The sequence below is a fragment of the Phycodurus eques genome, chromosome 10, assembly GCF_024500275.1.
Source record: "Phycodurus eques isolate BA_2022a chromosome 10, UOR_Pequ_1.1, whole genome shotgun sequence".
NCBI lineage: Eukaryota > Metazoa > Chordata > Actinopteri > Syngnathiformes > Syngnathidae > Phycodurus > Phycodurus eques.
In genome coordinates, this window is record NC_084534.1 from 28,962,006 (window position 1) to 28,985,166 (window position 23,161).

The window sequence follows — 23,161 nt, forward strand, 5'->3', positions numbered from 1 at the left end:
CCCCTTCTCATCTGGTCTTCGCTCTCTTCCTCGTCGCGTCGTCCATCCTTCCCGCCGCACTTCCGTCAGGTAAGGACACTCCTCCTCATCCTCGGTTCTTCATCATCAAGCGTGATCGAAATCGGCGTGTGATTGATCGCGCCTGGACGCTTGTCAGGCGCGCGCACGTCCAGTCGTGAACGCCATCGCAAGTTCGCGCGCGCCACACGGCCTGTGCGCATGCGCGTGAACTGACACGGTGGTGGTCTTCGAAGGAGATAAAATTGCGGTTTTGACGTCATCTTTTCAAGCGGAAGCGGTCACATTGATTTCTTTAAAGCGACAACTCGACCATGTGAAATCCAAAAAACGCTGACAGCACGGATTTCTATTATTACGTCTTACAGGGTCACTTCTATTGGTCGTTAACCTTTGTTAATATTTTTTTATAGTTCAAAATGCTATTTTTTATTTGAACAGTTCAAATAGAAAAGCAGACGAGCCCATTTTTGTTATTAGGTTTTTCTTTTCTAGTTTTTGGTTCCTGGTTAAAACTAGTCATTTGGATTTAGGCCAGGGATTGTCAAAGTGCGGCACTCGTACCACTTGTGGTACACGGGCTCCCTCTGGTGGTACGCCAAATCATCACTGCCGTGCAGTTCATCCATCCATCCATTATCTTAACTGCTTGTCCTCACGCGGGTCGCGGGCTGCTGGAGCCCGTCCCAGCTATCTTGGGGCGGGAGGCGGGGTACACCCTCAACTGGTTGCCAGCCAATCGCAGGGCACATACAAACAAACAACCATTCCCACCTACGGGTAATTTAGAGTCTTCAATGAACCAAGCATGCATGTTTTTGGGATGTGGGAGGAAAGCGGCGTACCCGGAGAAAACCCTCGCAGGCACGGGGAGAACATGCAAACCCCACACAGGCGGGGCCGGGATTCGAGCCCCGGTCCTCACAACTGTGAGGCAGACGTGCTAGTCGCCCAACTGTTCTGCCGTCGTGCACTTCCAATTTTTTATTTTTTATTTTTCCAGTGTTTTATAGAACCACTGTATTAAGCTCTCTTGGTACAAATATATATGTAATGAAGGATTTGAATATTTCTTCTTACGTTGTTAGTGGCAAAATAAATTAAGAATACTCAAATTTTTGCAATCTTAATTGTCATGCAAGTGTAAAAAGAAGTTAACCAAATGCTAAGAGGAGAAAAAAATGGCAGGAAAAAGTTGGCCGATACAAGCGGCACCAAAGCATTGGTGCCATGGAAACCACTGTTTATAGTTCGTCTAAAACAAAGGGGCTCGTTTCCTCTAAAAGTAATAATGATAGTATTAGTAAAAATGATCATGGTGTACAGTCAGGAAGATGCCGATTGGACGAGGCGTGACGACATGATCACGTTTCCATGGACTCGTCGCTGGACGTCGTCGAGCTCCGCGAGCTGACCGACGCTAACGGCGACGTTAGCCGAGGCTTCCGCAACGCTTCCTACCAGCCCGACCGCGAGCAACAGCGCCACCAGGGGGCGACCGGCGCCGCGCCTGACGCCGTGGGAAGCTGCGAGGTTCGTTTTCTGTGTTTGACGCACACAGTAGAATCACAGTCGTCGCAGAAAGAACAGTCAAAGTCGGCTCCGAAATTAGAGCGCGTAGAGTCAGAGCAGATGCATCGATAAGAATTTCCCAATTGTCCCAATTGATGGAGAAAGAACACTAGAGTCAGAGTAGATACAAAAAGTCAAGACAAAACACAATAGATACTGAAAGTAGACACACAGTAGAGTCCAGGTAGGTACAAAAAGATGTAAGCAGAGTAGAAGTAGAGTCAGAGTAGACTTACAAAATATAGTCACAGTCAACACAGCAGAGTGGAAAAGTCACAGTAAAGCCAAAGTCGGTAGAAATGAAGTAGAACGGGGGAAACAATGAAGGAAGTGGATCCCCATAGAGTCAAAGTAGAAGCACAAATGACTTTTATTTTTCGGACACGTACAGGAAGTCAAGAGGGAGGAAAAATGTGGCCATTTTTTGTGAACTTTGGAAGTGATATGCAAAAGCAATTGGAATTTGGACGAGCGTATTTGTTCAGCCGAATGTGAAGGAGAAAAGTTTTGAGACACACGACAACACCAAGCCAAAAGTGAAGAAAATTTGGACCTGGACCAAATTATTCAGACAAAAATGTGGAGTTTGGACAAAAGTATTGGGACACGTCCATTGAAACTCATTCACTGCCAGCCTTCCCAGTTAACATGCATATTTGACTTCTAAAGCCGTCAATGGCAGTGAATGTGCGGAAAAGTTCAAAATAGAAGCAGAGATTCCTTTTTTTGATTTTACCCCTTCCTTCAGGACTCGTGCGTTCCGTCCCGCGACGACGATGACTACAACGCGGTTCGGGACTCCGGCGCCGAGCGGACCGCACCTAACCGCGGCGGCGAGCGGCGCTCGTACGACTCGGGCCTGGCCCTGGCCGTGGTCCTTCTGGTGAGCGGCATCGCGTTGGTCCTGGTGGCCTACGCCGTCCCCAGAGAGGCCCGCGTGAACCGCGACGCCGTGTCGGCCCGGCAGATGGAGCAGTTGGAGCTGTACTACGCCCGGCTGGGCTCGCGCCTGGACAAGTGCATCGTCGCCGGCCTGGGGCTGCTCACCCTGGGCGGCGTCTTCCTCTCCCTGCTCCTCACGGCGTCTGTGTGCCGGGGTCACGCCGCCGCCGCCGCCCTCCTCCCGCGCCGCCGGGCGCCCTTCGTCCGGCCCGCCAGGACGTACGGCTCCGTCCACGTGAGGATGAAGCAGCTCGCCGCCGGGGAGGACCCGCCGCCGTCCGCCGCGCTGCCGAAGGAGTGACGCGATACGCTACGTGCCCAAAAGTATTGGGACACCCGCTGGGAGGGAAACGGCGACGTGTGGAAGTCGGACACAAAACGTGAAGAAAGCTCGGAAAGAGAACAAAAGTATTGGAACAAAAACAAACCCCCCCCCAAAAAAAATGGGGAAAAAAAATGTGGTGAAATTGTGGTACTTGGGGCAAAAAGTAGTGGGACGACAAAAGACAAGAACATTTGGAATTTGGATCAAAGTACTGGAACAAAAAAGTGAAGAAAATGTGGATTTTGCTAGGAAATGTGGAAAAATTGTGGTCACTTGGACAAAAGTTTTCAGACACCCAATAGAAGTATAAAGTGAAGAAAATTAGGACAAAAGTAGTGGGACAAAAAAGTGACAACGTTGCAGAATTTAAGAGGGAGAAAATGATTGAGACAAAGAAGAAAAGAAAATGGCAAAGAAAAAATGTGACCAAATTATGCCAATTTGGACACTCGCTGGAGGTGAAAAGTACAAAAAAATTGGGACCAAAAAAATAAATAATAATAATTTAGAATTTGGACAAAAGAATTGTGGCACATTCAGGAAGTGAACATTTTGTCAAACATGGACTTTGAAGTATGGGGCCCTTTCGTCCAACTTTCGTCCATTTTGAGGCCACGGACGTGACTTGAACGCTCCGAGTGCCAAAAGAGAGCCTCGTCCCAATACGTTTGTCTGAGCGCGCGACGCCTTGCGACCGTTGGAACGCGAAACAACAAAGACCTCGTCTTGACGCTTTGGTCCGTGCGGTGTTCGAGTTCGGGACAAAAGTCGGAAATTGCGCACTCGAATATTGTTGTCGTTGTTCATGTCTTGTATAAGCGTAGGATAAGCCTTAAAAACGTCTCATCTAATCAAACTGCGATGTAATGGGAGCACACACACACACACACACACACACACACGCACACAAACTTGTGTCAACCTCCAAAGTGGAACGCCCCAAAAGTGGTACAATTTGAAGGTCACGCAAATCCCACTTGTTTTTCTTGTACTGTGTGTGATTGGGTTTTAATTGCGTCTTGCATGTTTGGTGTAATTAGGGCCCAACAAGTATGTTTTTGGTTTTTTTAGCCGATATTTGGCAAATAAAATGATAAGTGATTAATCAGGCAATTAATTTATAATGTATATATAATGAAGAAAATAACTTCTCTTTTAGTGGTCCTTGAATTACAGACATAATATTTGACTCTTTTACTATACTTTGCCCGTTAGCATTTGCTTAACTTTACAGAGATAAAAATAGGGAAAAATCATCCAATTTTATTGCTGATTTGTATTTTTTAAATTTTTGTTTGAATGACAGATGGGTCTTATGTCGTAATGTGTGAAAAAAAAAAAGAAGAAACAACGGGGGATTTTTGCTGATTTAAAAAGGGCTAACATCGGCCGATTGCCGCTTAAGTCACCTTAATTTTGTGCTGCCATCTTGGCCAGAGCAATTTGAATTAGAGGTTTTAATACCATTTTTTTTCCTTGGCAAAATAAAGAATTTTGATATTGACCAATTGAAATCTCGTAGGGTACCCGTGACGATAACCACAGAGCAGGAACCATTTCTTATTCCTGATACAAACACGTCAAAAAGTCCTGTTACGACGACGCTTAAGAATGTTTCAATGTGACTTCAAACGCAGCCAGTTAGCAAAGGTGCTACCACGGTGACAAGTTTGAGCCTGTCTCAGATTTGTTTTCACGATATTTTGTGATCTGAACTTGGTCATGTTCCATTTTCGAGATTCCGCTGTATAATCTCACGACTCTATGACTCACTAAAACGAAAAACGTTTTTTTTTTTATTTGTTTGAAGAAGCTAATGCTAGCAGGCTAGCAGACACCTAACACCTCGAAGACATTTTTATTGTTGGTTTTTTTGCGTGTAAAAAGCTCATTATGATGAAGTAAAAATGCTAAAGTTGACATTTGCTGTTACTTGACATACATGAACTTGGTGGTGGTTGCCATGGACACTGTCAATTTATCTACATTGATTACTACATTGTAGTAATCAATGTAGATTGATTAGTAACGCACTTGGTTTGGTTTTTTTAATGGGAAATTCCCAATATCTGAACAGCGAACTTCACAAACGAGGAGATATTTTATATATTTCCCTCCTCTTGCCCCGTTTCTTCACTGATTCACACCAAAACTATTTTTTTTTTTAATTTTATTTTTTTTAAACACTCTTCAAAATTACAACTGCGTTTATGGCAAGTTGCTAGGTTTCGTCATGGAGTACCGTCCGGACTCTGATTGGCGAGCGGGCGGGAAACGGCGGCCTGCACACGGGAAGCGGCTACATGAACATGTCGTCGTAGCCCGGCGGGGGCATGTGGTCCGGGTCGGGTCTGGGGGAAACACCGCGAGGCTTCGTCAGAATAACGGTACCCCCGCACCCCGAGGGGCACATGCAAGGCGGCGGCGCGTCTCACCCGGGTCGGTGGCGTCCCACGGGGCCGAACGGGTCGAAGCGGGCGCCGGGCGGCACCGCGCCAGGAGGCAGGATGTCCGGGATGCCGCCGGACGGGTGGAAACCGGAGCGAGGGTAGCCCATCCGCAGAGGGTCCGCGATCATCCCGCCGCCCGACACGGACCTGCCGGGAGGAAGTGAAAATTCAAGAAAATGTGAAAATGGGTTCGGGCAAAAGTAATGGGACAGAGAGAGGACGTGAAAGATGAGACTGATTTCATTAAAAAAAAAAAAAAAAAAAGTATTGGGACACGTACGTTCAAGGGAAAAGGGAGGAAATCCAAACGTTTTGGGCCGCACAGGAAATGACAAGTTTGGAAATTGACACGAAAATGTTGGGATAAAAAGCCAAAGAAATGTGACATTTGGAAGGAAAACGTAAAGAAAGGGTGAGCATTTGGATACCCGCGAGAAGCCAAAAGTGAAGAAATTGTGGCAATTTGGACAAAAGCATTGGGACAGAAAAAAAGGGAGATTAACGTAATGTAACCTTGTCAGTACGAATGCAACGATTAATCAACAACTCACATCAATTATCAAATTAATGAATATTTATTCATCAATTAATCATTTAGAGAGACCTGATCCAATTTCAACTTCTCAACAGTAAACAATCATTATTTTTATTCTAACAATAAAACAGACAGATAATCTTTGTGTTTCATGAAAATAAGACTTTTGCAAATATCTTTTATTTTGGAACAGTTTAGACTTTTTTGCCTATTTTCTGACCTGTTACAGACCAAACCTGGAAATGAATCATAAACAATTTATGTTCGTGCCTTTTCTGCACTGTCCAAATAATGTTTTTTAATAAAGGGATGAAAATGTTCAACTTTTTTTAATCATATTCATTGATTAATTGAAAAAATAAGAATAATCAACTATTAAAATAATAATTGTTCGTTGCAGCCCTAGTTGGAACATTGTAAAAACGTAATGTGGCACAGTAAAATTGTAAGTGAATTTAAAATAACTGTCATGTAATGCAATGGTGTAATGTTTTAACGCAACAAAATGTAAGTTGTCAACATTTTTTTTTTTTTAACCCCCCTGATTTTTTGAATAAGTGGGGATATACCGCCAATAAGCGTTTTCGGGGCTGGTTCCCCCAAACGAATGGAAAAAAGGAACAACGGAAGAAATTTGACAAATTGGAAACTAATAGGATAAAATTGGGGAAAAAATGGAATAAAAATAGCAAATAGGTAAATCTGCGAGTGGTGAACTGCGAATATGCAGGGGGGGCAACTGTTTGTTGTCATCGAGTTTGCAAGGCGAGCGAGCGAGCGGGACTCACCCCAACGGATCCAAATCTGCGCCTCCCACAGAGAACGGCGGCCCCGTCGGATCAGGCCTGAAAAAGGCACAACACAGGAAGTGAAAAACATATCGGGACACGTGCAGTACAGGAAGCGAAAAGTCAGAAAGAGTAAAGAGTAAAAGTAAAGAGTCAAACAGTCAAGAAAACGTGCATCTTGGAAAACATTTACAATTATAAGTGTTGCAGTCCAGCATCCGATTGAATAGTTAGTGAATTAAAGGGTGTGTCCCAATACCTTTGACATGATAGAAATGCTTTTCTGAGCTAACATGCTAGCTTACATGCTGCTCGCTACATCGTACGCGTTCCCCTGCATATTCGCGACGCTTTCGTTCTCCAATATTTGCTGGCTATCTCACCTATTCACTGTTTTCATGGCCAAATCTGTCTCGTACAAAAACAAGCGCTTTGGCGCCACCTTACGACATTTTGATGCCGAGGAATCCATGTTGAAGTGATCTGGGAGGAGGTTCTTCAAGAGAAAAGGGGTGCTTTGCCGCCATTTTGTGGCATCTATGGCAATTATAAACCTTTTTTGGAGGGTGTCTCACACTATTCCTGCCGTGAACAACAAAAATATGCAAAATTTATAATTGCCAATAGATGCCACAAATTGGCAAGCAAAGCACTACTTTTGTCAACATTAAATTCATCAAGTCAACATGGTTCTAAGGTACAAAGATGCCACAAGATGGCAGCAAAGCACTACTTTTATAGTATCGAAGCGCCTCAACTCATGTCAACATAGAAGCCCAATTCCAATGAAGTTGGGACATTGTGTTAAACATAAATAAAATATGCCAAATGCCAAAGAAGCATACTGACACAAGTTGAGGAGTTTTGTCTAGTTTCCTCTCTCTCGCTCGCGTTAACAAAACTTTTGGGCACCAAGATGCCAGAAAAGTACAACCTTTGTCTGAATGAAACACCTCCACTCACATCAACATAGTTCCTTGGTATAAAGATGCCATAATAAGGCAGCAAAGCACTACTTTATTCCAAGTGAAACTCCTCAACTCATGTCAACATAATTCTTTGGCACCAAGATTGCAGAAAAGCACTGCTTTTACAAGTATATATATATATATATATATATATATATATAGATATATAGCTAGAGAGAGAGAGAGAGGGGGGGGGGGGGGGGGGGGGAACTATACGAAAGTATGCTTCTTTGGCATCAAGATTGCGGAGAAGGACTACATTTAGTTTTCTTGGCACTATGCCGCCGCAATATGTCAGCCAAGGCTTCGGCCTGAAAAAGAAAATCAACAAAATGCGAGCGCCCGAGCCCACCCCAGGTACCAGTGTGGCTGCGCCGCGTGTCGCGGGTGCCTGTCGGGGACCCGCAGGGGGTCGTCGTCGTCCTGCCTCCGCGTCCGCTCGCTTTGCTCCGCTTGCGTCCGTTTGTCCCGCGACGGCAGCAGTCGAGACCGAAGCGCCGCCGCCAGGCCGCCCGCGTCCTTGAAGACTCTGGACACGCAACCGTGCAAAGATTTTCAACACCAAAGGTCACGGAGGAAAAAAATGCCATCAAAGCTATAGAATCCGCGAGCTCTGGCGCCCCCTTCGCTGGAATTCTGCTTTACAACAAATGCGTCGGTCGCTTCAATACGAAGCAGGCAATGCACAATAGGCCCCGCCCCTTGTATGTGATTCCAAAACAAACGCGCGAGCCGCTAATCCACTTCGAAATCCGTGTCGAGCGGCGGCGGCGCCGAGCGGGTCCGTACGCAGCTCGTCATTTAGGGGCCCACGGCAAACGACACCCTTCTGTAATTTAGACCACTTTGTCCTGCTTTGTGTTAGAATTATCTGATGATGTAAATATCTTAGCCTTCTAATATTTACCACCAACGATTTGGAATGTTCATATTTATCATCAACTAAAACGTTTGAGGAAAAGTCTTCTTCAGGATTATCAAATAACAAATGAATCAATGTAACACTGTTACTGTAATTATTTTGCACATGAATTCACATTTCATAAAGTTTACCAGTTGAAGCGCTTTTCTACTCACAACTTGGTGAGGAAAAGCGTCACTCTCCGCTTTGGCTACGTTGGGAAAGTCACGCCAGGCGCGCTCTCTCCACTCCGGAACGTTCGGAAACTCGAGAGCGTTGCTGGAGTGCGCCGTCCAGTTATTCGGAGCGCGCCGCCGCCGCTCTGACTGAGGAGACGGAGCGGCCGGAACTTTACAGGCGGCACAGACACATTCGATACGGCGGACCCACCGACGTATCCCTGCCGACGGCCGACACGCTCGTTCGTAAATTCATAGGCAACGGAGTGCGCTCTGGCTCTCCGAACAGCGCCAGATGGAATTTCCCAACGTACCCTTAATCGCTATACTCGGCTGACACCGACAGCGGCGCTACTGCTACTGACAAGCGCATCATTAGACAGTATTACATATTCACAAGGTATGACGTTAAATATTGTACTGTGATTGAAGGGTTTTCTTTTAACAATTCAATAGTCAAAGATTTGTTCTTCATATCAATTCTTCCTAACATTTAGGCCTGACCGACACGAAAGAGTTGTTTATTTGTTGGCCATATCCGATGTTGTGTCGGTTATACTGAAGAATAATTTATTTCTTGTTTAGTGAATCGTGCTGAAGATAAAAAAACGTCCTCCCGAAAAATCGAATGTTACATCGCAATATTAGTTTATAAGAAACAAAAGGGGAAAAAAAACCTTGCAATTAAAAGTATTTCCCCAAATCGTTCAGCCTATGGGGGGCACAAGTCAGTGCAAACTGTAGGCCGGTCCCAAGCCCGGATAAATGCAGAGGGTTGCGTCAGGAAGGGCGTCCGGCTTAAAACCTTGCCAAACGTTCATCCAAAGAATTCCATACCGGATCGGTCGTGGCCCGGGTTAACGACGTCCGCCACCGGCGCCGTCGACCTGCGGGGCGCCGTTGGAAATTCAGCTACTGTGGGTCAAAGTCAAAGAAGAAGAAGAGGAGGTGGAAAGCGGGTTCTTCGGCAGAAAGAGAAGAGGAAAACACAGAGCCTAGAACTGAATGTGGGGACTTCGAATGTTGGGACTATGACAGGAAAATCTCGGGAGTTGGTTGACATGATGATGAGGAGAAAGGTTGATATATTGTGTGTCCAGGAGACCAGGTGGAAAGGCAGTAAGGCTAGAAGTTTAGGGGCAGGGTTTCAATTATTTGACCACGGTGGAGATGGGAAGAGAAATGGAGTCGGGGTTATTTTGAAAGAAGAGTTGGCTAAGAATGTCTTGGAGGTGAAAAGATCGAGTGATGAGGCTGAAATTTGAAATTGAGGGTGTTATGTGTAATGTGATTAGTGGCTATGCCCCACAGGTAGGACGTGACCTAGAGGTGAAAGAGAAATTCTGGAAGGAGCTAGATGATGTAGTTCTGAGCATCCCAGACAGAGGGAGAGTCGTAATTGGTGCAGATTGTAATGGACGTGTCGGTGAAGGAAACAGGGGTGATGAAGAAGCGATGGGTAAGTTCGGCATCCAGGAAAGGAACTTGGAGGGACAGATGGTGGTAGACTTTGCAACAAGGATGCAAATGGCTGTAGTGAACACTTTTTTCCAGAAGAGGCACAAACATAGGGTGACCTACAAGAGCGGAGGTAGAAGCATGCAGGTGGATTACATGTTGTGCAGACGATGTCATCTGAAGGAGGTTACGGACTGTAAGGTAGTGGTAGGGGAGAGGGTGGCTAGACAGGAAAGATGACGACTCTGGTGGTGGGGAGGAAGATTAGGAAGACAAAGGCAGAGCAGAGAACCACGTGGTGGAAGCTGAGACAGGACGAGTGTTGTGCAGCTTTTCGGGAAGAGCTGAGACGGGCTCTCGGTGGACGGGAGGAGCTTCCAGAAGACTGGACCGCTGCAGCCAAGGGGATCAGAGAAGCAGGCAGGAGAGTACTTGGTGTATCTTCTGGCAGGAAAGGAGAGAAGGAGACTTGGTGGTGGAACCTCACAGTACAGCAAATCATACAAGGAAAAAGGTTAGCTAAGAAGAAGTGGGACACTGAGAGGACCGATGAGAGGCGAAAGGAATACATGGAGATGCGACACAGGGCAAAGGTAGAGGTGGCAAAGGCCAAACAAGAGGCAGATGATGACATGTATGCCAGTTTGGACGCTAACGAAGGAGAAAAGGATCTATACAGGCTGGCCAGACAGAGGGATGGAGATGGGAAGGATGTGCAGCAGGTTAGGGTGATTAAGGATAGAGATGGAAATAGGTTGACTGGTGCCAGCAGTGTGCTTGCTAGATGGAAAGAATACTTCGAGGAGTTGATGAATGAGGAAAATGAGAGAGAAGAGGCAAGTGTGGTGGACCAGGAAGTGGCAATGATTAGTAAGGGGGAAGTTAGAAAGGCATTAAAGAGGAGGAAAAATGGAAGACATTTGATGACATTCCTGTGGAGGTATGGAAGCATCTAGGAGAGGTGGCTGTGGAGTTTTTGACCAGCTTGTTCAATAGAATTCTAGTGCGTGAGAAGATGCCTGAGGAATGGAGGAAAAGTGTACTGGTGCCCAGTACACAAAGGTGATGTGCAGAGCTGTGGGAACTAGAGAGGAATAAAGTGGATGAGCCACACAATGAAGTGATGGGAAAGAGTCGTGGAGGCTAGACTCAGGACAGGAAGTGAGTATTTGCGAGCAACAGTATGGTTTCATGCCTTGAAAGAGTACCACAGATGCATTATTTGCCTTGAGGATGTTGATGGACAAGTACAGAGAAGGTCAGAAGGAGCTACATTGTGTCTTTGTAGATCTAGAGAAAGCCTATGACAGAGTACCCAGAGAAGAACTGTGGCACTGCATGCGGACGTCTGGAGTGGCAGAGAAGTATGTTAGAATAATACAGGACGTGTACGAGGACAGCGGAACAGCGGTGAGGTGTGACAGAGGAGCTTAAAGTGGAGGTGGGACTGCATCAGGGATCAGCCCTGAGCCCCTTCCTTTTTGCAGTGGTGATGGATAGGCTGACAGACGAGGTTAGACTGGAATCCCCGTGGACCGTGATGTTTGCAGATGACATTGTGATCTGCAGTGAAAGAAGGGAGCAGCTGCAGGAACAGTTAGAAAGATGGAGGCATGCATTGGAATGAAGATTAGCCGAAGTAAAACAGAATATATGTGCATCAATGAGAGGGCTGGTGGGGGAAGAGTGAGGCTACAGGGAGAAGAGATAGCGAGGGTGGAGGACTTGAAATACTTGGGGTCAACCGTCCAGAGCAATGGTGAGTGTGGTCAGGAAGTGAAGAAACGGGTCCAAGCAGGTTGGAACGGGTGGAGGAAGGCGTCAGGTGTGTCATGTGACAGAACAGTCTCTGCTAGGATGAAGGGCAAAGTTTATAAAACAGTGGTGAGGCCGGCCATGATGTATGGATTAGAGACAGTGGCACTGAAGAGACAAAAGGAAGCAGAGCTGGAGGTGGCAGAAATGAAGATGTTGAGGTTCGCTCTCGGAGTGACCGGGTTGGATAAAATTAGAAATGAGCTCATCGGAGGGGCGGCCGAGGTTCGATGTTTTGGAGACAAAGTTAGAGAGCGCAGACTTCGATGGTTCGGACACGTCCAGAGGAGAAATAGTGAGTATATTGGAAGAAGGAGGATGAGGATGGAGCGGCCAGGCAAGAGAGTGAGAGGAAGACCAAAGAGAAGGTCGATGGATGTCGTGAGGGAAGACATGATGGCAGTTGGTGTTCGAGAGGAGGATGCAGGAGATAGGATGACGCGCTGTGGCGACCCCTAACGGGACAAGCCCAAAGAAAAGAAGTTCAGCCGTACTCCTGATTGATGACCGAGTAGTTTTAATTGGGCCCGCATCGTTAAAACTTACCGACTTAGTTCCCAGTGATGAGGACTGGTTAAGTGTGGCTCAAGGTTTAGCCACATAAACACGCGTGATGTTGTGGCTAAATACACACAAGTGTGGTTTGGAAATGTTTATACTGTTGAGGCACATTGGCGAAGACGTTTCATGACTCTGTGTCATCACAGGTACCATTTAGCAAACACATTGAAACCCACCAATACCCAAAGAAAAAAGTTAAATCCTTTGCCACTCGCTGAGCTGAAGTCAATTTTTCAAAATCTTGCGTATGCAACTTTTCCTGAAAATCTCTGACTTTAAAAAAAATAATAATAATAACAGCGTACACTTAACAAACATGGTGGAATAAGTTATTGAACAAAAATGCCACAAAGAGTAAAATTCAAGCCCAGCATCAAAACTTTGATGCTCGTTGAACTGTAGTCGATATTTCAAGATTTGGTGCTACTTGGGAGGCGCACTTTGAACAAAAATCTTTGAATTTGTACACGTTTGCTAATATAGCCGAACCTGTTAGCATACTGCAAAAAAAGAAAAAAAAAAAAAATATATATATATATATATATATATATATCCAAAGCGAAAGCGAGACTACGATCATCGGGGTAAATCCTGACGTGCTCGCTGAACTGAAGTCGCACGCACCTGTCAAAGGTGCACAGGTGGGCGCCGTCCACGTGCTCGTTGAGGTTGACGATCACGTCCGAGCTCTGCCGTGTGCTGCGGTTCTACACACACACACACGTACGCGCGCACGCACACACACACACACACACACACACACACACAAACGCGACTTTTGATCATGAGGATGATGCAAAACCTATTTTAGTCATCCTCGTTTATCGCAGGGTTTGCGTTCCAGACAACCCTCGCAATAAACAAAATCCGCAAAGTACCGACCATTGTTTTTTGTTCATTATTTATTCGGGCTGCAAATAGCGATTATTTGAATAGTGGATTCAAATAACCCTATATATATTTTTGGGCAGCGGTGGACCAATGGTTAAGGTCATCGCCTGCCACCGTGGGGCACCCAGATTCAAGACCCCCCCCCCCGGACTCACGGCTGTGGTGTTCTTGAGCAAGACACTGATACCCTGAAATGCGGCCCCCAGTGCAGAAAATGCCCAAAGCGTTTCAGTTCCTGGTTTAGTCCATAACATCCGTCAGAAAATCGGCAAAAACGTTGATGACAAAAATGGGAGAATATTTACTGTGACTGTATTTGCAGAGGCTGAAATTCTCAAGATTTGGACAATTTCAAATTAAACAAGGTCTCTAAACGATGAATCAATCATCAAAATAGCTGTCGATTAATTCGATAATGGATTAGTTGCTGAATAATCGATTAATTGATGCCCCGCTAATGCCGACTCCGGTTGGAACGGCTACTTCAAAGCATCAAGAATTTGGAAAATTGGTTGATGGGCCCCGAGAAATGTTTTGGGCTTTTATTTGTGTCACAAGAAAAATTTACTTTCAGCAGGACTTTTTTTTTTTTTTTTTTGCCTGATCTCACCTATAGAAAATCTGGTTCAAAAAAAGAACTACAAATTAGAGTATAACGGTATAAATTCTAAGCCTGTAAATAACGTTTATTTTGCTAAACGATTAATCTGTCAAGATTTTTTTTTTTACACGACGAAGCAGGTTAAAAAAACAAAAAAAAACAAAAAAAAACATTAGTTCTCACGTCCTGTTCCCGTGGAAAGTTCCCGACGTATAAAATTGCTGCAATGCTGCAGCCCGAATCCCAAAGTGACGACAACGAGGGCAACGGCGATGTCCTACCATGAGGTTGAAGACCAGCGCCGAGTCCACCAGGAGCGCTTTGAGCAGCAGCTGAGCGTCTCCGTGCTCCGAGGCGTACCTCAGGGCGTATTCCGCCTTGTTGCTGCTCCAGTCCGACGGCAGCAGCTCAGACTTTTTGTCGCTGCTCCGAGTCTGACAAACACAAGCCAAAAAAAAAAGAAAAATATCATGAGCAGCCTTTTTCCCGTGTCGTTGTTCCAAACAAACAGAGCAGACGCGGAATGTGGCAGAAAGTCGAAGCGGCAGAGCCAAAACAAAGCTGGCTTTGTTGTTGTTTTTTTTTTTTTATTTACGCTTACTTTAGTATTTTTTAAACATTTAATTTGCTTCTATATTTAGTTTCCAAGGAGATCGCCCCTAACCAACCACAAGCTTTTCTGTGACTCTTCCAGTCTCTCTGAGGCAAATAGCGGTGCAAAAATTAATCAATTGATCGACAACTAATTGATTATCAAACTACTCGACAACGAGGTTTGATAATCGATTCATTGTTTGGAGGCCTCCAAACACGAACATGAAAATGGTGCAAATCTTCCGACTTTCAGCCTCTTCAACTGTAAAAAAAATAAAAAATTCTCTGCTTTCTGTCGTCCTCCATGAAAGCAGATTGATTATCTTTGGGGTTTTTTTTCCCCCCGAATAAGACATTTGCAAACATCTGCTTTTACTTTGGAAAACAATGATCAACATTTTGGCCAATTTTCTCAATCAATCAAACTTTATTGATATAGTACTTACACGAATTAAAAGCAACCCCCCCCCCCCCCCCCAACCACTTGTCCTGTACACAAGGACACCTTTTCTGACACTAACCGAATCATTATGGGGGGGGGGGGGGGGGGGGGGGGGGGGAAGAATAATAGCTGAATCTCTCATGAAAATAATTGTTATTTGCTGCCGTAGTATGACTCCCCTGCAACTGGCATGTAGTTGAACCCGAAGCAGCTTCAGAAGTGCATCTCAAACTAGTAGCCTCTTCGTTTGCATTTATCAGTACCCAAAAGGGAGCTCTCGCTTTCAAAAAGGTTGCAGAGTGCAACGTCACTACCTCTGATGTCATTGGTGAGGTGAAGTGAGGTTTACTTCATTGCATTTCAGTCACTTACAGAATCATTTCAGGGGGAAAAAACAACAAACGATGAAGCCAACAGAAGAGGCGGAAGCCATGGCTTATTATGCCTGCGCAGAGTTTGACAAAACAAAACAGACGTAGTTGAGCAACAAATTTCAACATCTTACAGTGAACGAAAACAACACAAACTAGCTTTGCACAAATTTGTCCCAAAAGTCAACTGACACGATGCAATTGATTTTGTTGATATCGGAGCCATCTATTTTTCCAGTGCCTTAGTTTTGAATATACTTTGAAAAAGTGTAAGCGAACCACACATTTTCAGGTGAAGTTAAATATCGAACAGAGGCAGAGAAATTGTTGTTTATTTGCTTTTGTTCAATCAACCGACGGTTAAGAAAGCGGAAAAGAATGATTTTGCACTAAACGTTAATGCAAAATGGATTTTGGTACATAGTCGACAGTGACAGCACTAGTAGCAACTCGATGATGACACACACAAGTCTAACATGTCTTCTTCAAAAACGACAAGACTTCGTAACGTTAATCATTTGCAATCATGCCTAAAACCTTCACTTATTGACCAAAATGCGAAGGACACAAACAAATAATAATAATAATAATAATAATAATAATAATAATAACTTGTTCACGTTTGGTTTACCTCATCCCCGGAGCCGAGGCACTTGTATCCGCTTTTGACGACCTCCCAGTGGACAAAACACACGACGGCGTCCTGCGGACATGAGATGGAGTCGCCGCAGCACGAATACAACAACTCCAAACCCGCCATGGGACGAAAGCAAACAAAACCCAATAAATAGAACGTCGACACGCTCACGAGCAACCGGCGACGGGCTTGCACTTCCCGCTCGGCTTTTTCAACGTAAAGCGCAGAGAGCAACTGACTTTGCAATCACTACCTACTCTTAAAATGAACGCCAACCAGCCAAATCGAATAGTTTGATGGAACACGTATTATCTCTTATGTGGGGAGGAACTAAGAAAAGTTGCCGGCAGCCATTTTAAAATCGTTCGTCTTCGTTCTCCCACGTTTTATCCGATAACGGTAACTGCGTGTGACACAATTTCCGTTACTTGCCAAGATTACTCTTGAATGCTTACATCGAATTAATCGCGTTTTAGTTATATATAGCGACAATGAGTTCCGTATTCCCACTTTACTCGTCGGCCGTGTTTTGATCCGAGCACATAAAATGCGCCCCGTGAAAACATCAGCCCGCACTTTCGTTCCGCACCACTTAAAACCGAAACTAGCGGTTATGGGTCCTTACGTCAAATTAAAATGTGTTATTTACTTATAAAATGTAATGAATGGTTTCCCAAAAAATATTCATTCAACAACTTAATCTAAAACCGTGCATTTGTCGTGAATCTGCTCGTTTAGGATGTCGCACGTGTGCCTCCATTTCCCAGCGTGCCCCGCGCAGGTGATACCAAGATGGCAGCTCCTTTGACTCTGCTGCTGATCGTGGCCGTCACCGTCCGCGCAGCTCTTTTTAGGTCCACTTTGGCACACTTGATCGCCGAGAGGGTGGAGGTGGTGTCCCCGTTAACTGCCTGGAAAAGAGGTGAGCGTGGCGGGCACTCGGGGGGTCCTTCAGGGGGTTAGTTGTACGGGTGAAGCGTCGCTCGAGTGTCCTGCTTTGCCTACAAAGCCACTATTGTGTTAGCATGCACACAGTGTGACAGAAGCGAGCGAACAAGAAAAAGATACTTAAGGTTACGTTAAGGTTTTGAATGTTATTGTGCGTTATCGCGTCCAATCGAAAGATTTTACCCACGTTCGCATGCATCGGCGACGCCACAAATACCCGGATGTTCCACTTCCGCCATGCATTCACTCACTGGGCACAACATTAGGGACACCTTCACTATCTCACAGGAACTGTGTCACCGCAGATAATGATTGCTCTTGTTACTTTAACTGCACTATTGTTGTGCATGTAGTTGTTGTAAAATCATGCCTTTCACGTGTGGCCATGTAAATGCAAGTTTAAAAAGTAAAGTCACTCAAAGTAAGTACTAGTACACAGCAAAGAAAGCGAACCGCAAAGTAGTGATGGGCAAATGGAGCTTTTGTGAAGGACGGAACCACTTAGGCCAGGGGTGTCCAAACGTGTGCCCCCCCCCCCCCCCCCCCCCCCATCTGTCAGCGGCCCGTGGCATAGACTAAAAAAGACATTTGACGTGGCCCGCAGTGAGTGCTATTTCAAAACATCAATAAATACAAATAATTCATGGAGGTGATGGGGACTACTAATAAATTCCTTTTCTGGAGAGGCGAAGATGTAAATCAACTATAAAAATAGTAACAAAATTCCTCTTCATAACACCGGTGAATAAAGATAATTTTCCTCCACTTTTTTTTTTTTTTTTTTGCTGTGTCAAGGTCCGATTTGTGAAAATATTACATTAATGATCCTCGTTTAACCACTTTAAAAATGATGAGTTGACTACAGATTGCTCTTGTTGTGCCTATTTGCCTAATCACCTCCAACAGAAAGCTGTGACGTAGCAGTTCTTCAAAAATAACTCGTGTAAAAGCAACACAATAATTGCTTGGTTCATTGGTTTTAGCAAGTTTCAATATTTACTTTATACTTTGCTGACTGAGATTGGTTTATAAATTGAAAAAAAACCTGTTCCAACTATGTACACAGTTCTTAATAAGTGTTCGTGAAGCACATATATCTTCATATTAATTGCATAAAAAGTAAGCAGCACGAGAGGGTTTAAACCCCGTGGCTCTATGCTGGCCGTTTGTGTCCGCCTTTTATACTCATGGCAAGAACTGGTGTGAGTTAAAAACATTATTGGAGCAAAACAAGCAACAATTTTAAATATAATCTTTAAAAATTACAGACCGAACATGGACACGGACAATCTGGAAGGTTAGTCAAATCCAACAAGGCCTGAGGGGAAAGCAATGAAAGACCTCTATTATGTACATAACCCTAAAAAAAAAAACACTTTTTTTTTTTTTTTTTTTGTTTCCCCCCCCCCATCCCCCATCAGTGGTTGAAGGTTTGGCTCTGCTCGATTTGGGAGTGTCGCCATATGCGGGAGACGTTTTTCATGAGGTGAGCGATTGAACGCGCACGTGCAAAGCATTCTAGGCACTGCTGTACTTGTTGTCATGGCAACCTTTATGGATAAACATTATTTTCCTCTTCCTTAGACTCCTCTCATCATCTACCTCTTCCACTTCTTGGTGGACTATGCAGAGATTACATTCATGGTAAATCATGTGTGCCAATTATCACACTGTTACACACAATATTAAGACAAGGCTTCCCCAAAAGCGGCACGTTAATAAAAGAAGACTAAATCCCCCAAAAGTTGCAAAGGTTAAAATAAAACTACCATAAATCCCATAAAAATGACCCAGATGAAGACCCGAAGTTGTTAAAGTTTAAATAAAATGATCGTAATTAAGAAATGTGAAAAATTTGCTCAGGTAGAACTGAGGTTACTGTTAATCCCTAAAAATTTCCCAGGTTAAGACACAACTCCTGTAAATCCCCTAATAGTTGAGCAGGTAAAAAACAAAACAAAAAGTCATCAAAAGTTGTTCAAATTGAAATAAGACTACCGCGAATCCCCCAAAGTTGCACAGGACAAAATAAGTCGACCTAAAATCCTCCAAAAGTTGCATAGGATAAAATAAAACTACCGTAAATCCTGTCAAAAATATGCAGATTGAAATAAGATGATCATCCGTACCAGTACTGTGTTTTTATGTCTGAAAAGTATTCTCTGTCAAATGGCTGTCTGTTGTCGTACGAAAGCGGCTCCAAATACAAAAAAGACAAATTCCTTGTGTCTTTTTGACAAAGAGGAGAAATGGTTCAAATGAAAACAAGATGACTGTAAATCCCCAAACGTTGCTCAGGTTGACCTGAGATAAGTGTACGTCCCGAATAGTTGGGCAGGTTCAAATAAGACCACCATAAAGCCATCAAAACTTGTTTGAACGGGAATAAGATTTCCATGAATCCCATAAAAGCTCGTAAAAAAGTAAAGTCCTCTCGAATGTCTGCAGGTTAAATTGGGATCCACGTAAATCCGCCAAATTGCGAAGAATAAAACACGACTACGGTCAATCCTCTAAAAATGGTGCATGTTACAACAAGATTATGGCAAACCCTCAAAATTGTAAACCCATCACAAATCCCTGAAATCGGGAAATCCTGTCAAAGTTCTGCGGGTTCAAACTACAAAGTGTCCCGCTTTCTCTCCAGCTGGCTGATGGCATCTCGGCGGTGGCCCTCTACTACGCCGTGCAGGACTACAACAAACAAGTGGTGAGGAAGCCAAACGGCGCCATCGTCAATTACCACCGCTAACCGGTGACGCTCGCCAATCGTGTTCCCACCAGTTCAGGAAGCAGAAATACGCTCTGGAAGCCGAGCGCTACCCCGCCGACTGTCACGAGCTGGTCAGAAGCCCCGCAGAGATGCACTACATCCCCCTGAAGGTGGCCATGTTGTGAGTACCGCGCCGAAGAAAAAGCTAATCCGGAATGCATTCGCTGCCAGCGGTTTCCAAAAGCAGTTCTGCATATCGCCGAGCAGTTTGACCGATCCACTGACGTTTTGCGCGCACCCGACTGACCGACAGAAAGCGTCGACTCTCTTCTTCAGCAGAAAAAAAAAAAAAAAGTGTTTCTCGCTCTTTCCATATTTGGTAGGGCTAAACGATTGGGACAAAATGTCATACCTTGATATTCATCGCGGATATCGCCATAGCGATACGACGGTGCCTTAACGTGTGGGCATTTCTCGACATGCTAATCTTCACCTTCAACTCAAAAGCGACGTAACGCCGCCATCGACGGGCATCTGTTCGTCGGTGGCAGTAAACGGTTGGATTCCGGTTGACGAATAGAAACGTCCACGGCAATCAATGTGTTAAGTTGCTCACTGAGCTGAAGTCTCACGCGATTGGGCGAGATCACACTTAAGATGCCGACAAGTTCCATTTCCCGTGTTCTTCCCTCGTTGCCGACGCAACACAAAGACAAATCCATTTTTTGGACATACGGCCTGTCCCGTGTGCTCCGCTCCCGCAGTTACCTTCTGAACCCGTTCACCGTGCTGTCGTGCGTAGCCAAGTCCACGTGCGGCCTGAACAACGCCGTGGTGTCGCTCTTCGTCCTGGCCACCGTTAAAGGTAAAGCGGCACGACCTCCCGCGGGAAGGCGGCCCGGCGTCACGCCTTTGTTTGTGGACAGGAAACGCGTTGCTGAGCGCCATCTTCTTGGCCTTGGCGACGTACCAGAGCATCTACCCGCTCACGCTGTGTGCCGCCGCTCTGCTCTACCTGATGCAGGTAAGCAAAAAGCTGTGAGTCTTGTCGAAATGAAGCTTCGGTGTCGTTCCTTGGCGCAAAGATGCCACGCGATATGGTATCGGAGCACTACTTTTTGTTTCAATGAAGATCCTCAACTCACTGCAACGTAGTTCCCTTGGCAGCAAGATGCCAGCAAAGCACTAATTATGTCTAAATGAAGCCCCTCAACTCATCTCGACGTAGTAGCAAGCAATTCGCATGTTCACGAGTTACCTGTCGCCGCGGCGGCCGAGGACCCCACCCGATCAGTCGAGGGGCGGGATCGGGCCCGGGGGTCCGCCGAGAGGAGCCCGGCGGACGGGACGGGACGCGTCCCACGCTGCTTTTTCTCTGAATGAAACTTCTCAGCTCACTTCAGTTCCATTTTTGGTCACAAGGGGGTGTCCCACCCCTCAAAGAATTCCGCCGTTTCTTAAGAACAGCGACACATGGAGGAAAACGTGTCAGCTTTTCCAGCGAGTGTGAAAAGAAAATCTCCTCTTGGCAGAAGGCTTGACGGTGTGTGTTTGTTAGCGTCAGTTCATCCCTGTCAACGCGCGTCGCCTGAGTTTCTGGTGGTTCGTGGCCCAGTACGCCTTCATGTACCTGGGCAGCCTCTTCGTCACGGTGGGCCTCTCCTTCTTCCTGCTGGGCTCCTGGGACTTCCTGCCTTCGGTCTACGGCTTCATGTGAGTATTAGCGCCCCCGGCTACCTGAAAGTCATACTTGAGGATAAGTACAAGTATCTCAACAGAAAACAACTATGGTAGAAGCCGCTCACCTTGTAGAATGTCACTTGAGTAAAGGTCTTTAAGTCCACAGGCGCCTCGAGATACAAGTGATGCAACTTACAAAGTGCACGTTGTGCATTTGAAATAACCACAGATAATAGGAAACGGGGATAGCAGAGACATGTATTCTTTATCCTCTACGAAGAACGACAAGTGTTACTGCAGCTTGCTGAGGAGCCGTGACCATTTCCACGTGTCGATCTGTATGACGTATACTGCCCCCAGGTGGCCAAGGTGAACAAGACGAGTAGCACAGTGTCCATGGAACTGAAGCGAAAACCAGCGACTTTCGATTTCATCATGACATTACGACTTGTTTTTATATCGTACTATCATATAGGCTGCGAGCTTTCCTCATTAAAATACCGAATCATAATGTTAATTTGTGAAGGCTGTAACAGATGATTTTCATTCATTTGAATGGGGAGTGGAGAGGAATAAACTTGCATCTTCAGGCACCTCTGCACAAAGTCATTTTCTGATCGTAAACGCGTCGACAAAAACTAATTTGGATCGTTTTTGTATTTCAGTTAATTAAGTGGCAGATAGATCATATGAATACAAGTATCCTACGGTGATGTGCTGCTTCAGATCGGGCGAGGATCTTTTTGAATTCCTTCTCACTCGTGCGCTGTAGGCAAAAGAGGCACTTCTACCTTTCGGAAGTCTTAAACTCCAACGTACGGAAACAATTCCTGTAAATGCGTCATTGGTGTTCGGCACCGCTGTCGTCATCGGCTGCTGGAGATGTTCGTGTGTGAGGAGCAGGTGCTTCGCATCTCCTAAAAATGTGTGTACGTTCGTGTCAATTTGGGTCATTCCATCGACTACAAAATATAGCCGACTGAATGTCCTTTTGAAAATAATTGAATTTGACTTACGAGTATTGGAATTGTGGGCAGTTGTTATCATGCAGAAGGTAGTTTTCGTTTCTAAGAAAACAAATATTGTGTCGTAACATTTTTCTATATTTAATGCCAGATTGTCTTTACCGTTATGTGTCTCAAATGAAGTTTTAGGATTTGGGGGAAATGCTAATTCCGTTTTCCATGTAAACTAACACAAATGCATCATAGTGACGACCCCGATACCCTTTTTGCTCTACAGTTCAGGAATTTCATTCCTGTTTTGTAAATGTTGCCAGAAATATAAATAATGTACTTATGTCGTGTTACATCATCGCAAACATGAAAAATAAAGCAAACCATCATGATTCCTTTCATGCTAGCTGAAAGGAGGTCTTGTGGGTTGGACTTGGCACACCTCCTCGTCGTAGCCCTGAAATTACTTTTAACTTTGGGGCATATCGTCGGTTGAACTTTTGTACTTGTAACTGTGGTGTCCCTCAGGGCGCCTTACTAAAGCCATTGGTTACGTGAAATGACGATACACACAAAATCGCCGATTAGGTGGTCCAAATGGTGGACAGAGTACGATTACGCCACGCCGCTTTTGTGTTCTTTTTTTCTTCAGCCTCTCCGTTCCCGACCTAACGCCCAACATCGGCCTCTTCTGGTACTTCTTCGCGGAGATGTTCGAACACTTCCGCCTCTTCTTCCTCTGCGTGTTCCAGATTAACGTCTTCATCTACACCATCCCTCTGTCCATCAAGCTCAAGTGAGTCCTCCTCCGACACA

At 45.1% G+C, this 23,161-nt stretch overlaps 3 protein-coding genes across 4 annotated transcripts in view; 2 read left to right on the plus strand and 1 right to left on the minus strand.

Annotated features, from left to right (window-relative positions):
* On the plus strand, positions 1 to 5,454 carry tmem74b (transmembrane protein 74B). The gene is made up of 3 exons (XM_061688342.1): positions 1 to 69; positions 1,345 to 1,551; positions 2,339 to 5,454. Exons 2-3 carry the CDS (start codon positions 1,393 to 1,395, stop codon positions 2,831 to 2,833), a joined length of 654 nt encoding a protein of 217 aa, XP_061544326.1. The 5' UTR covers positions 1 to 69; positions 1,345 to 1,392; the 3' UTR covers positions 2,834 to 5,454.
* psmf1 (proteasome inhibitor subunit 1) lies at positions 4,615 to 17,229 on the minus strand. Its single transcript, XM_061688340.1, has 8 exons — positions 17,184 to 17,229; positions 16,043 to 17,060; positions 14,286 to 14,438; positions 13,137 to 13,219; positions 7,960 to 8,127; positions 6,631 to 6,687; positions 5,293 to 5,454; positions 4,615 to 5,208 (listed from the first exon to the last, which is right to left on the minus strand). The coding sequence occupies exons 2-8, from the start codon at positions 16,169 to 16,171 to the stop codon at positions 5,157 to 5,159; spliced, it is 804 nt and encodes a 267-aa protein (XP_061544324.1). The 5' UTR covers positions 16,172 to 17,060; positions 17,184 to 17,229; the 3' UTR covers positions 4,615 to 5,156.
* pigu (phosphatidylinositol glycan anchor biosynthesis, class U) overlaps positions 16,811 to 23,161 on the plus strand; it is a 10,109-nt gene continuing 3,758 nt past the window's right edge. The window contains exons 1-9 of one of the 2 annotated variants that reach the window (XM_061688337.1): positions 16,811 to 16,970; positions 18,418 to 18,482; positions 18,581 to 18,640; positions 19,644 to 19,706; positions 19,781 to 19,890; positions 20,474 to 20,574; positions 20,636 to 20,733; positions 21,268 to 21,422; positions 22,998 to 23,141. In XM_061688337.1, coding sequence (XP_061544321.1) covers positions 16,841 to 16,970; positions 18,418 to 18,482; positions 18,581 to 18,640; positions 19,644 to 19,706; positions 19,781 to 19,890; positions 20,474 to 20,574; positions 20,636 to 20,733; positions 21,268 to 21,422; positions 22,998 to 23,141 — 926 coding nt within the window. In that variant the 5' untranslated portion in view covers positions 16,811 to 16,840. The remainder of the gene's footprint in view (positions 16,971 to 18,417; positions 18,483 to 18,580; positions 18,641 to 19,643; positions 19,707 to 19,780; positions 19,891 to 20,473; positions 20,575 to 20,635; positions 20,734 to 21,267; positions 21,423 to 22,997; positions 23,142 to 23,161) is intronic. The other variant, XM_061688338.1, reaches the window with a different exon arrangement.

Coding starts and splice junctions, on each gene's coding strand:
- tmem74b (XM_061688342.1), top strand. CDS start 1,393: ATGGACTCGTCGCTGGACGTCGTCGAGCTCCGCGAGCTGACCGACGCT. Junction 1,552..2,338: donor ACGCCGTGGGAAGCTGCGAG/GTTCGTTTTCTG, acceptor CCCTTCCTTCAG/GACTCGTGCGTTCCGTCCCG.
- psmf1 (XM_061688340.1), bottom strand. CDS start 16,171: ATGGCGGGTTTGGAGTTGTTGTATTCGTGCTGCGGCGACTCCATCTCA. Junction 13,220..14,285: donor CGCTGGTCTTCAACCTCATG/GTAGGACATCGC, acceptor GTGTGTGTGTAG/AACCGCAGCACACGGCAGAG. Junction 6,688..7,959: donor CACGCGGCGCAGCCACACTG/GTACCTGGGGTG, acceptor TGCCTTTTTCAG/GCCTGATCCGACGGGGCCGC.